We start from the raw sequence: 10,926 nt of genomic DNA on the forward strand, positions 1-10,926 counted from the left end.
TGTGTGTGTGCGTGCGTGCGTGCGTTGTCGTGTGTGTGTGTGTGTGTGTGTGTGTGTGTGTGTGTGTGCGTGTGTGCGTGTGTGTGTGTGCGTGTGCGTGCGTGTGCGTGCGTGTGATTGAAGCCGCTTGCCTCCAGGCGTTTCTGCCGCAAAACATGTAATCCTTGCTCACCCCTCTTGTCCAAAAATACACATATGTCCTTTGTACATCGCCACGCCTGGCTCGGTGGTGTCAGGGAAACGGCTATTGAGCCAGGCGTTCCGGCGGCGCAGCATGCGCGATGTTGCAGAATCTCGCCGTGAGGGAATCCAGACATATGTCAGCGGCCTCATTGCGTAAGCATTCAAGAGTGATTGTGTGGTTGATTGTGTGGTTGATTGTGTGGTTGATTGTGTGAGTGTGTGAGTGTGTGAGTGTGTGTATGCATGTGTGTGTCTTCGTTGTCTATCTGTGTGCGTATGCGTGCGTCTGTCTGTAAAGTCCTCTCCACCCTTCCCACACTTCTCTCTTTCCCTGCCTCTCTCTCTGTATGTTGTTTGTACCTCATCACCTGCACGTTCCCCCAATCACCAAACTCTTGCCACATCCCACCCCCTCCCTTTGCCTCCATCTCACCGTGATGGCTCAACAGGCTGCCCAGCAAGATTTCCCGCAGTGCACACGTCCTCAACTTCTTCCTCTCCTGCCCAGTCTGCCTCGGCCTCCTTGATGAGTGCGCCAGCGGCTGCGTAGTACCCCCAGATCAACTCCCTGCTGCAACCAACCTCACGTTGACTCATCATCATCATCATCATCATCAGCAGCAGCAGCAGCAGCAGCAGCAGCAAGCACACCAACAGCATGCTGACACAGTGTCTGCTGCAGTTGGTGCCCGTGCATCCTTATCATCATCGTCGTCAGCACACGGCTCGCCTGCCTCACGCCCCTCCACGCAAATGATGGTGCCGGTATCAGCCCAGCAGGCAGCTGGCGCTGCACTGATGCCGCCACAGCAGCAGCAGTACGCGTATGTGCAGCAGGCACCAGGGCTTGGTATGATGGACGGAACACCGCCAACCAGCCCATTCATGGGCCCTGCTCACAGGCAACATCAGCAGCTGCCACACCCAATGACAGCTCCCCCACCCGCGCAAGTCGTTTTCCAGCACCCACACCAGCACCAGCACCAGCACGTGCAGTTCTTTCATCCACAGCAGCCACAGCAGCAGCAGCAGCAGCAGCATGCAGTTCTGCTGCACCCATCCCAGTACCTGCACTACCCGCACCACCAACACTTCCAGCACCAGCACCAGTTTGCTCAGCAACACCAGCATCCACATGCACACGGGGTCAGCACACTCGTGCACACGCGTCCAGCGATGGGGGCGTGGTCTCCGCTCTCTGTGCAGAGCTCCCCCGGTGTAGGGGTCCGGCGCACGCACCCACATCCGACCAACGCAAGCCCACGCAGGTGTGTGTGTGTGTGTGTGTGTGTGTGTGTTGCGGTTTGTAGTTGTAGTTTGTGCTGCGTGCTTTGCGGTTGCTGAACACTGTTGCTCCAGTTGCTTGTCCGCGTCTTTCAACTGTGGTGACTCGCCCATCCAACCACCACCACCACCACCACCACCACCACCACCACCACCACCACCACCACCACCACCACTATTGTGTCGCAGCGGTGGGGGTCGTCCCCGGCACAGCAGCGCGAGTGTGCAGTCGAGCCAGACACCCTCGCCGTTTGCTCGTCGTCATACCACATCCTCTCTTCCCGAGGACCTCAACAGAATCCCCTCTGCTGGTATGCACCGTACAGTGCGTGTGTGTGTGTATGAGAGAGAGAGAGAGAGAGTGTGTGTGTGTGTGCGTGTGTGCGTGTGTGAGCACGTGCTGCTTGCACAAATGCGTGTATGTGTCAGCACAGCTTGACCAGCAGGCAATCACCGTTCGTTTTCTATTCTTCCTGTTTCTGCTGCACCGTTGCAGGTTCAGATGGGAATCTGACACGTCCAGAGTCTGCTGACGACGATGCCTTTGTATTTGCAGCCAGTTCCACTGCCACCACTGCCACCACTGCTGCCAGTCGTGGTGATGGTACAAGCAGAGCCAACACAGGGAGAGGCACCACGCGAGTGGTTGCCAAAGCCAGCAAAGGCAATGAGGAACCACGCAAGGCCACGGCACAATCGCCGCCCACACAGCAACAGCAGCAGCAGCAGAAGCAGCAGCAGCAGCAAGCACGGCAATCGAGCTCTGGTGCTAAAGAAGAGGCGAAGACGGTGGAGAGGGCAACAACAGCAGCGTCATCAACAGCAGGCAAAACGTCAGCATCTGCAGATACAGGGACGACCACAACCTCACCCGAGCGCTCCGCCAGTTCCACCACACCTGAACGGGGACAACAAGCACATGCGAAGCAGAAGGCACCACCACCACGAACCGACACTGCCACCACCGACACCACCACGTCGAAAGGCAGCAGCAGCCACGATAGAGAGGCGAGTGGGAAGCAGAAGCCACCACCGCACACAGCAACGGTAACAACGCAACCCGCTGGGAGGGCAACTGTGGGCAAAGACAAACCTGCTGTGCCCAATTCATCCGACCAGGCATCTGCCTCCTCCTCCTCCTCCTCTTCACAACAGCAGCAGCAGCAACAACAACAACAACAACAACAACAACAACAACAACAACAACAACAACAACAACAACAACAACAACAACAACAACAACAACAACAACAACAACAACAACAACAGCAGCAGCAGCAGCAGCAGCCAGCACCGCCCCGGATTCTGTGCTCGTTGTGTGGAAGTTCAGAGCATGTGACGGCAGCCTGCAAGCAGGTGGGTTTGATGTCAGCTGCGGCAGTGGCAGCCGTTGTAGTAGGGGTACAACTTCCCTCACACACACACACACACGCACACACACACACATACATACACACACACAGACACTCACGCGCTCACACACACACACACACGTTTTGTGCCTGGCTTCCTCTGCTTGTGCGATGACAGCCGACATGCTCAGACGACGAATTGCAGCAGCAGCTGCTCCGCCTCAACCTCATCGCCGATGATGACGACAAGACCACGAGTGACAATCGGGTAACGCTCCACACATACACACACACACACGCACACACACACACACACACACACACACACACACACACACACACACACACACACTCCAGCGGCTGCTGCTATTGTTGTTGGTGGTGATGATGATGCAGCTCAAAACTTTGTGGTGGTGGTGGTGGTGGTGGTGGTGGTGGTGGTGGTGGCAGATGTGTGCTCGACTCGGATGCGACACAACGATGACTCACACGTACACCCTCCTCCTCTCAAAAACAAAAACAAACCGCAAATCCCACCTTTCCCACCAACGCACACCAGGGCGTGCGCGTGCTGGTGGTACAGCGGTACTGGTGGCTGAAGCAGCATCGCCTGCACAAGTACGCAAAGCATTTTGTCTCGCATTCGCGCGCAGATATGCATGCACTGACGCTGGACGACTTTGCTTCGCTTGGCTTGACCAAAGGCGCAAGCAACAAGCTGCACTCGAAGCTGCACGCACCTACGGTCGATACTACATCGGGCACTGATGCTGCGGCCACTGGTGCAACAACGGCACCGTCAGCAACAGCTGTGACAGCAACCAACACAGCAGAAGAGCCAACATCAACAACACCAGCAGTCGGCACAGCAGAAGCAGCACCTGCGAAATCGCAGGGGGATGCGGATGCAGGCGCGCGTGCAAGCAAGACCACGCTGGTTTCGTGGCCAGACTTGTGCGACGCTTAGCAACAACAACAACAACAACAACAACAACAACAACAACAACAACAACAACAACAACAACAACAACAACAACTTAACCAACAACAACAACTTAACCAACAACAACAACAAGTGATAGACATTGTTCTCACGTTACATTCCTTTCTCAGCGCCCCCCTTGCCCAAACTCCCCACCCTTCGACTGATTACATTAGCTGGTGTGAAGGCGTGAGCCATCAGCGCCCCCCCCCCCTCTTCCCTCGCCTTCATGCCCCCTTGTTGTTTCGCGCCTTCGCTGGTTATCTCACATCTCATGTTTCTCTCGGTAGTTCTTGCACACTCCACGATGTGTTGCTTGCATGCATGCACGCATCACGAATTGGGGGGCTGTATTAATCGTTGTGAGCACGGGTAGCTGCCGTTTCGTTTTAGAGCGTCGTTTTGCTTCGCTGTGGAGTGCTGTGCTGCTTTGCACGTTGTCTTGTTTGCGCTGTTTACTCATGGCCTTGCTGGTGACCGAGGTCAAATGCGTATGGTATGTAGTTCCCCTGTGCCGCCGCAATGTGGCTGCAATACGTAGCTGTTGTCTGCCTGTGTGCCTGTTTGCTTGAGTCTGTCTGGGCTCTTGTGCCTGTCTGCGTGCACGCGAAAGGATGTGTATGTGTGTGTGTGTGTGTGTGTGTGTGTGTGTGTGTGTGTGTGTGTGTGTGTGTGTGTGTGTGTGTGCGCGCGCAAGTGCTTTGTGTTGCCCGTGCAATGGCAGGGTGTGCTTGCTGTTGAGGCAGGTGCCAGCTGGTTTCTGTGTCGCCTGCCACCCCACACGCTGCAACTACTCTCCTCTTGCACACACCTACATACACGCGCGCGCGCGCGCCACGACCATCGGAGCATGCGCTCGCACACGCTTTGTTCGTTCGTTGCCTGAATGCCTAGGAGATATATGTCATAGTTGAATCAACACCAAATACACCCATCTTCCTGCGGAGTGCTTGCAAGCAAGCCAAATCGGGCAAGGAGGGGGGGGGGGTTGTTTACTTTGTTGAATGAGCAATGTGTCGCTTGCAGGGTATCGTCAATGGAGTGCGGTAACAAGGACTGGTAGGAAGGCAAGAAAGGCGCACACGCACACGTGCACGCACACGTACACGCGCACGCACATGCAAAGAAGAAAGAAGGATCTCACGGTGAGGGCGCTGTTGCGCCTCGAAGGAAAGCAGCGAATAAAGCAGCTAGCGCAACTGTTGTGATTGTTGTCCCCTGCTGCTGCTGCTGTGGTTGTGCAAAGTCGCGGTTGCACTGGACATATGTTGCGAGGCCGCCAACGTCGTACCGCCCGGAGATCTGGCTCGCGTAACACGCGTGCTGTCGAAAGGTGGTCGTGGTCGTCGTGTGGTTGAGGTAATGGGCGCGGGTGTTCGTGGCAAGCCTGTTCCCATGCAGCAGAAAGGACGGGCCACCACCAGAACAACACGTAGACGCACACAAACGGGCAGCCACATGCATGCACACACACACACACACACACACACACACACACACACACACACACACGTATGCACGGACCTTGGCGATGAGATAACGGATAAAGTTGCCCGGCGCATCATAGGTCGCCAGCGGCGTCTTGCCCATGTGCTCGTCAAGAAACGTTTCAAGGTGCGGCAGCGCTGTTCGGCGGAGGATGTAGAAGCACGGGCAGCCAAGACGCGAGTGTGTCGCTTCTGGTCCCGGTTTCTCGAGAAATGCCGTCACCTGCCACCACCCCGGCGCATGTACACGTGTGAGGCATTGGGCGTCATTAGAGCGTGACATGCATGAAGCACGCGTGAAAATCAGCTATTGCTTTGTTTCCTTAGTGGTGCTGTTCACTTACCCGAACATGCACACGCACGCACGCACGCAAAGGCAATACACACGCGCGCACACACAGACCACACACACACACACACACACACACATACACACGCACACGCACACAAACGCACACAAATGCACACACACGCACACCTGGCGTTTTGTGTTGACTTCAAGGATGCCGCACTTCTTGGTTGTTGCGTCATCGACATTGTAGCTGAGGAGCAGCGACGCATCGGGGTGGCTGTCAAACTCATGCAGCTTGTCTGCAAGATGAAAGTCTTGTTTGAACAGGGTGTCACCACCAACGACAATCAGGTCGTCTGCACACTGGAACCTGGATGCGCCCAGCTGAATAGCTGCCACCGCGCCGCTGCGGGTCTATGTGTGTGTGTGTGTGTGTGTTTGTGCATGTGCATGTGCATGTGCACGCATGTGTGTGTGTGTGTGCATGTGCATGTGTGTACATGTGTGTGTGTGTGTGTACAATCGTCAGATGCGATGGCAGGGCATAGTGCATACAATGAGATTGCTACTCTCCCTGTTGTTTGCCTCTCTTTGTCTGCGCAGCAATAGCTGGGGTGAGATGTGGAGCACCTCTTACACAAGCGAGCGCACAAGTCCCAAGCACGGCAAGTCAACCAAGCAGCATGCAAAAGCATCAAGAACAGTCATGGCAGCCGCACCAGCACGCTTGTCAACAAAACCTCGTTTGTGGTGCTGCCGTCGCAGATGAGGGTGATGTTATCAAACTGACGAGCCCAGTCTTCAAAGAGGTGGTGGTTGGTGGCGTTTGTGACAACCAGGATCTCGGAGATGCGATCGCGGTGCCTTTGCAGCTCCTTCACCCAGCGGGAGATGAGGGGTACATTACCTGTGTGGTTGGAACCACCATCACATACACACACACACACACACACATACACACACGTTTACACACACACACACATGCACGATTACACACACACACACACACAACATCACACACATGCACACACACATGTAATGTTTAGTGGTTGGCGTGTAACGTTGGCTGCAACAGGAAAGCAAAGCGCACGCAAAGCCACCTTGCAACTGCGCACTACGTGATGTGACTACGAACCGATGGGAAGCAGCGGCTTTGGGACGCCAGAGAGGTGGTGGTATGTGGGAGACTGGTCAATGTCTCGCTGCAGGCGAGTGCCATATCCAGCAGCCAAGATGAGTGCTCGCATCGTCGTCGTCGTTTGAGACAGTTGTTGGCAATTGTAGAAATTTATTGAAATATGTACATAAACGTCGTAGGTGCTCTGTGGCGTGTGTCTGCGTATGTGTGTGTGTGTCTGTGTGTGTGTTGAGTGTTCGCGTGCTTGTTTCAAGGACAGACAATACACACACACACACACACACACACACACACACACACACACACACACACACACACACACACACACACACACACACACACACACACACACACACAAGTGCAAAGGTGGTAGCTGTTGTGGTCACTTGAGAATTGGAGCTTGCAGCTGGCGCCTGCGCTGCTTCTGTTGCCGATACAACTGCAATCGGACAATGCGCGCGCGAGAGAGAGAGGGGGGAGGGGCAGGGGGAGTGTTGGCAACACAGCACGGAGTGGAATGTGAGAGATCGAGAGAGGGAGGGAGTGGGAGGTGGAAAGCAACAGGGATGTGGCATGGTGGCATGTCAACGAGCAGAGCGGAACAGATGAGAAAGAGCACAGACAGAGCGCGGGTCAAACAAAACCGAGCACACATGGGAACACAACATGCAGTGCGATCTGGAGTGAAATGGGCACACACACACACACACACACACACACACACACACACACACACACACACACACGGCGCGCGCGCCACATACCGCGATGACGCGCTCTCGCTCTTGCTCCAATCGCAGCTGCTGCACCGGCGCCATCTTTTTCCGCTGCTCCTTGGACAGGTTCGAGTCTTTGTTTTTTGTGGGGCAGATGAATGGGCGCAATGGTGATTGGAAGCGTACATGTGTGTGTGTGCGTGCGTGTGTTTTCGTTCGTGTGTGTGTGCGTGTGTTTTCGTTCGTGTGTGTGTGCGTGTGTTTTCGTGTGTGTGTGTGTGTGTGTGTGTGTGTGCGTGTGTGTTCGTGTGTATGTGTGTGTGTGTGTGTTCGTGTGTGTGTGTTTTCGTGTGTGTGTGTGTGTGCGTGTGTGTGTGTGTTTTCGTGTGTGTTTTCGTGTGTGGATAAGAATCAGTTTCTCGTAGAAACAAGCAGTGTGATCGCAGAAACAAGCAGAGGCATATTGCAGGGCGGCGCGCTTGGTGTTAACACACGCTCGTAAACCACACCCCACGTACGTTTTTTGCGAGGCTGTGCTGTCAACTCCGGGGGTGCTTGGGCAACCTCTCCAAACGCAACTACGTCCTTCTTTGGTTCTGCAGCGCAAACATGATGCAGAGCGTGAGCCGTGCAATACCATCACAGAGAGAGAGAGAGAGAGTATGTAGGGGAGGGGTGTGTGTGTGTCTGTGTGTGTCTGTGTGTCTGTGTGTGTGTGTGATTTGTGTGTGCGTGTGTGCGTGTGTGCGGACGTGTGTGTCTGTGTGTGTGTGTCTGTGTATCTGTGTGCTCTCTCTCTCTCTCTCTCTCTCTCTCTCTCTCTCTCTCTCTGTCTTCCTCCCTCTCTCTCTCCTTGTGTCAAGGCCATACAATCATTCCAACGAAGAACGTACCGTGCTCTTGCTCTTCTTGGGCGAGCATGGCCTCTGCACGGCGTTCTTGGCGCTTGCGCTCCTTCTTTGTCTTCCACTGCTTCTTCTTGATTTGCCGGAGGGTCTTTGTTTCCTGCTTCACGGGCTCTGTTGCCGAGGCGTGTCTGAAGATGATCTTGCCGCCGCCTTGCTCCTCCAGGTGTTGCCTGAGCGCCTCCGGGTCCATCGGCGCCTGTGGTAGGAGCTCCTCATCGTCGTCGCCCTCGCCCTTGCGCCCCTTCTTGAACTTGTTTTTCTTGCGGGAGTTCTTCGCCTTCTTCGTTTGCCCCGGCAGGCCCGGGATGGATGGGATCGCGGGCAGGCCGCTTGGCAGGATGCCCTGTGTCACCACCTGTGCGCGTCCGACGTCGCCCTCCGCGGTGATGATGTCGTTGACACCAAAGGTGTCCCTGGCCGAGTGGCGGACGTGCTTCTTTCCCCGCTTCTTCTTCGGTGCCTGCGACTGACCAATCGCTTTCACCTTCTTGTACCGTGCAACGCGCCCCATCTTGTCGCTGTATTTGTCTGTGTGTATCTGTGTTGTGTGTGTATATATATATATATATGTATATCTAAGTGAATGTGTGTGTATCCGTGTGCACGATGTGTGTGTGTATCCGTGTGTGTCTTCGTGTGCGTGTATCTGGCAAAGCAGCAACGTGCGAAGCAGGTCCTGCTTGCTACAATTTATAATGTCGTAACAGACCTCCCAAGATGATGATGATCGCAAGCACCACAACAACAACAGCGGTTGCTGGTCTGACGCTGTGTTTGTGGTACGTGGCGTTTGCGGTAGCCGCGGTGGCCGTGCGATGGCACTGGCCGTGGCTTGGGCTGGTGCTAAGCACGCTAGCGCCCGTCATCATGGTTGTAATTGCGCCGACCACGCTGCCGCTGGAGGTCGTGGTCATCTACTCCTTTGGAACCATCACGCAATACATGCGCGTGTGCGATGTCGTCGTGGCGGCGCTGGCCCAGCACAAGACACCCACGAGAAGACCCAGAAGAGGAAGCAGTATCCGCCTCAACGCCAGCACACGCGAGGGTGAGACACTGTCGTCGCAATCCCATGATCAGCGCACGCCCTCGCCACCCACGTCCCCGACAGTACCACCAACAGTACCACCGCCATCGCTATCATCATCAGCGCCATCACCATCATCATCAGCGCCATCACTATCATCAGCGCCGGACGGGGTTTCAGTAAATGTGAAGCAGCCGCGTCGTCACCGCCGGCATGCTGTGTTCTTTTCGAGCTCCACCGCGTTTGCCGTCATGTACATTCTCGCGTACCATGACCTGACCCTGGGCAAGTGGGTGTCGTCGAGCGGGGCGGCGCTGCGCGTTGTCTGGCGAGCGAGCCGCTCTGGCCTGCTTGTGCATGCGCTGTCGGCGGCGGCCCTTGGCCTCCTGATGGGCCTGCCGCACCTCACTGTGGAGCAGGCGAGGGAGGCGCGCCACCTGCCGCACGACGCAGACAACCACCACCTGAACGAGGCGGGACGCCCGCCCTGGCAGCCGCCCGCACACTCGGAGCTGCTGCCCACATTCTTCTCCTTCTCCGGTCTGTTTGGCTCCGCGGAAACTGCAGCAGTGGCTGGTCGATATGCACAGGCCGTCGCAGCCCTCGCCGTGCACACTGTCGTGTTGACGTACGGGGTGACCAGTCTGTACTTTGTGGACATGCTGTGGGGCAGCATCCTGTCCCTTGGCTGCCTGTCGTGCCGCAGCACGGTTGACATGCCCCGCCTCTGGGCAGCGGGCACGGTGCGGGAGTTTTGGCGGAGCTGGAACTTGGAGATGCAGCACCTGTTGCATCTGGCCATCTATTGGCCACTGAAGCCCGTGCTCGGCGGCTGGGCGGCGGAGGCGGCCACGTTCGCTGCGTCTGCGCTGCTGCACGTGCTGCCGTTTGCGGTGGGCGGTGCAACGGCGCGCCACCTGGCCATGATCGCCGCCTTCTTCATGGCGCAGCCGTGCTTGATGCTGCTGGAAAGTTGTTGTGCTGCTGGACACGTGTTTGTGCTTCGTGGGTGGCTGTGGGTGTGGGGGTCCTTCTTTCTCACCACGTTTCTTCTCACCCTCCCTGCCATTGAGTTTGCTCTTCCTCACCTCCTCTTCCTCTTCCATTGAAAATGGGCCAGTGTGTGTGTGTGTGTGTGTGTGTGTGTGTGTGTGTGTGTGTGTGTGTGTGTGTGTGTGTGTGTGTTTGCTTGTGTATGCGCTTGTGTGTTTTATGTTTGTGTGTGTGTGTGTTTGTTTGTGTGTGTGTGTGTGTGTGTGTGTTGCACTCCCTCACTCCAACACTCCACCTTGGTTATGCTTACTGATGCATCTGTTACTGCTTTGGCTCAGGCTTGCTCGTGTTCGTGTGTTCGTGTTCGCTTCGTGTGTTCGTGCTGCGCCCTACTACACCACTGCCAAATGAATGCATACTGCATGCTTTCGTAGTTGTTTGCTTGAGGAAGCAAAGGGCGAGCAAATCCCGAGCGGAGAACGTGTCTGTAATCACAACACACACACACACACACACACACACACACACACACACACACACACACACACACACACACACACACAC

The 10,926-nt window shown here is 55.7% G+C and overlaps 4 protein-coding genes across 4 annotated transcripts in view; 2 read left to right on the forward strand and 2 right to left on the reverse strand.

Moving 5' to 3' along the window:
* The window catches only part of PTSG_08297 (uncharacterized protein), a gene marked incomplete at both ends in the record, with an annotated part of 5,517 nt that extends 1,731 nt beyond the window's left edge, over nt 1-3,786 (forward strand). The window contains 6 exons of the mRNA XM_004990492.1: nt 237-336; nt 633-1,451; nt 1,657-1,778; nt 1,964-2,514; nt 2,998-3,087; nt 3,379-3,786. Of these exons, the coding sequence (XP_004990549.1) occupies nt 237-336; nt 633-1,451; nt 1,657-1,778; nt 1,964-2,514; nt 2,998-3,087; nt 3,379-3,786 (2,090 nt within the window). The remainder of the gene's footprint in view (nt 1-236; nt 337-632; nt 1,452-1,656; nt 1,779-1,963; nt 2,515-2,997; nt 3,088-3,378) is intronic.
* A 935-nt stretch (nt 3,787-4,721) lies between these two features.
* Nucleotides 4,722-6,858, reverse strand: PTSG_08298 (uncharacterized protein). The gene is made up of 5 exons (XM_004990493.1): nt 6,716-6,858; nt 6,321-6,487; nt 5,767-5,994; nt 5,326-5,511; nt 4,722-5,124 (listed from the first exon to the last, which is right to left on the reverse strand). Exons 1-5 carry the CDS (start codon nt 6,825-6,827, stop codon nt 4,942-4,944), a joined length of 876 nt encoding a protein of 291 aa, XP_004990550.1. The 5' UTR covers nt 6,828-6,858; the 3' UTR covers nt 4,722-4,941.
* Nucleotides 6,859-7,100: 242 nt separating this feature from the next.
* Nucleotides 7,101-8,853, reverse strand: PTSG_08299 (uncharacterized protein; the record flags this gene model as incomplete). The annotated part of the gene is made up of 4 exons (XM_004990494.1): nt 7,101-7,157; nt 7,483-7,568; nt 7,953-8,030; nt 8,328-8,853. The coding sequence occupies 4 exons, from the start codon at nt 8,851-8,853 to the stop codon at nt 7,101-7,103; spliced, it is 747 nt and encodes a 248-aa protein (XP_004990551.1).
* Nucleotides 8,854-9,046: 193 nt separating this feature from the next.
* Nucleotides 9,047-10,478, forward strand: PTSG_08300 (uncharacterized protein; the record flags this gene model as incomplete). The annotated part of the gene is made up of 1 exon (XM_004990495.1): nt 9,047-10,478. Exon 1 carries the CDS (start codon nt 9,060-9,062, stop codon nt 10,476-10,478), a length of 1,419 nt encoding a protein of 472 aa, XP_004990552.1. The 5' UTR covers nt 9,047-9,059.
* Nucleotides 10,479-10,926: the final 448 nt, after the last annotated feature.

This window comes from Salpingoeca rosetta (assembly GCF_000188695.1).
Source record: "Salpingoeca rosetta unplaced genomic scaffold supercont1.23, whole genome shotgun sequence".
NCBI lineage: Eukaryota > Choanoflagellata > Craspedida > Salpingoecidae > Salpingoeca > Salpingoeca rosetta.

Coding starts and splice junctions, on each gene's coding strand:
- PTSG_08298 (XM_004990493.1), bottom strand. CDS start 6,827: ATGCGAGCACTCATCTTGGCTGCTGGATATGGCACTCGCCTGCAGCGA. Junction 6,488..6,715: donor AAAGCCGCTGCTTCCCATCG/GTTCGTAGTCAC, acceptor CCAACCACACAG/GTAATGTACCCCTCATCTCC. Junction 5,512..5,766: donor AAGTCAACACAAAACGCCAG/GTGTGCGTGTGT, acceptor GGGTGGTGGCAG/GTGACGGCATTTCTCGAGAA.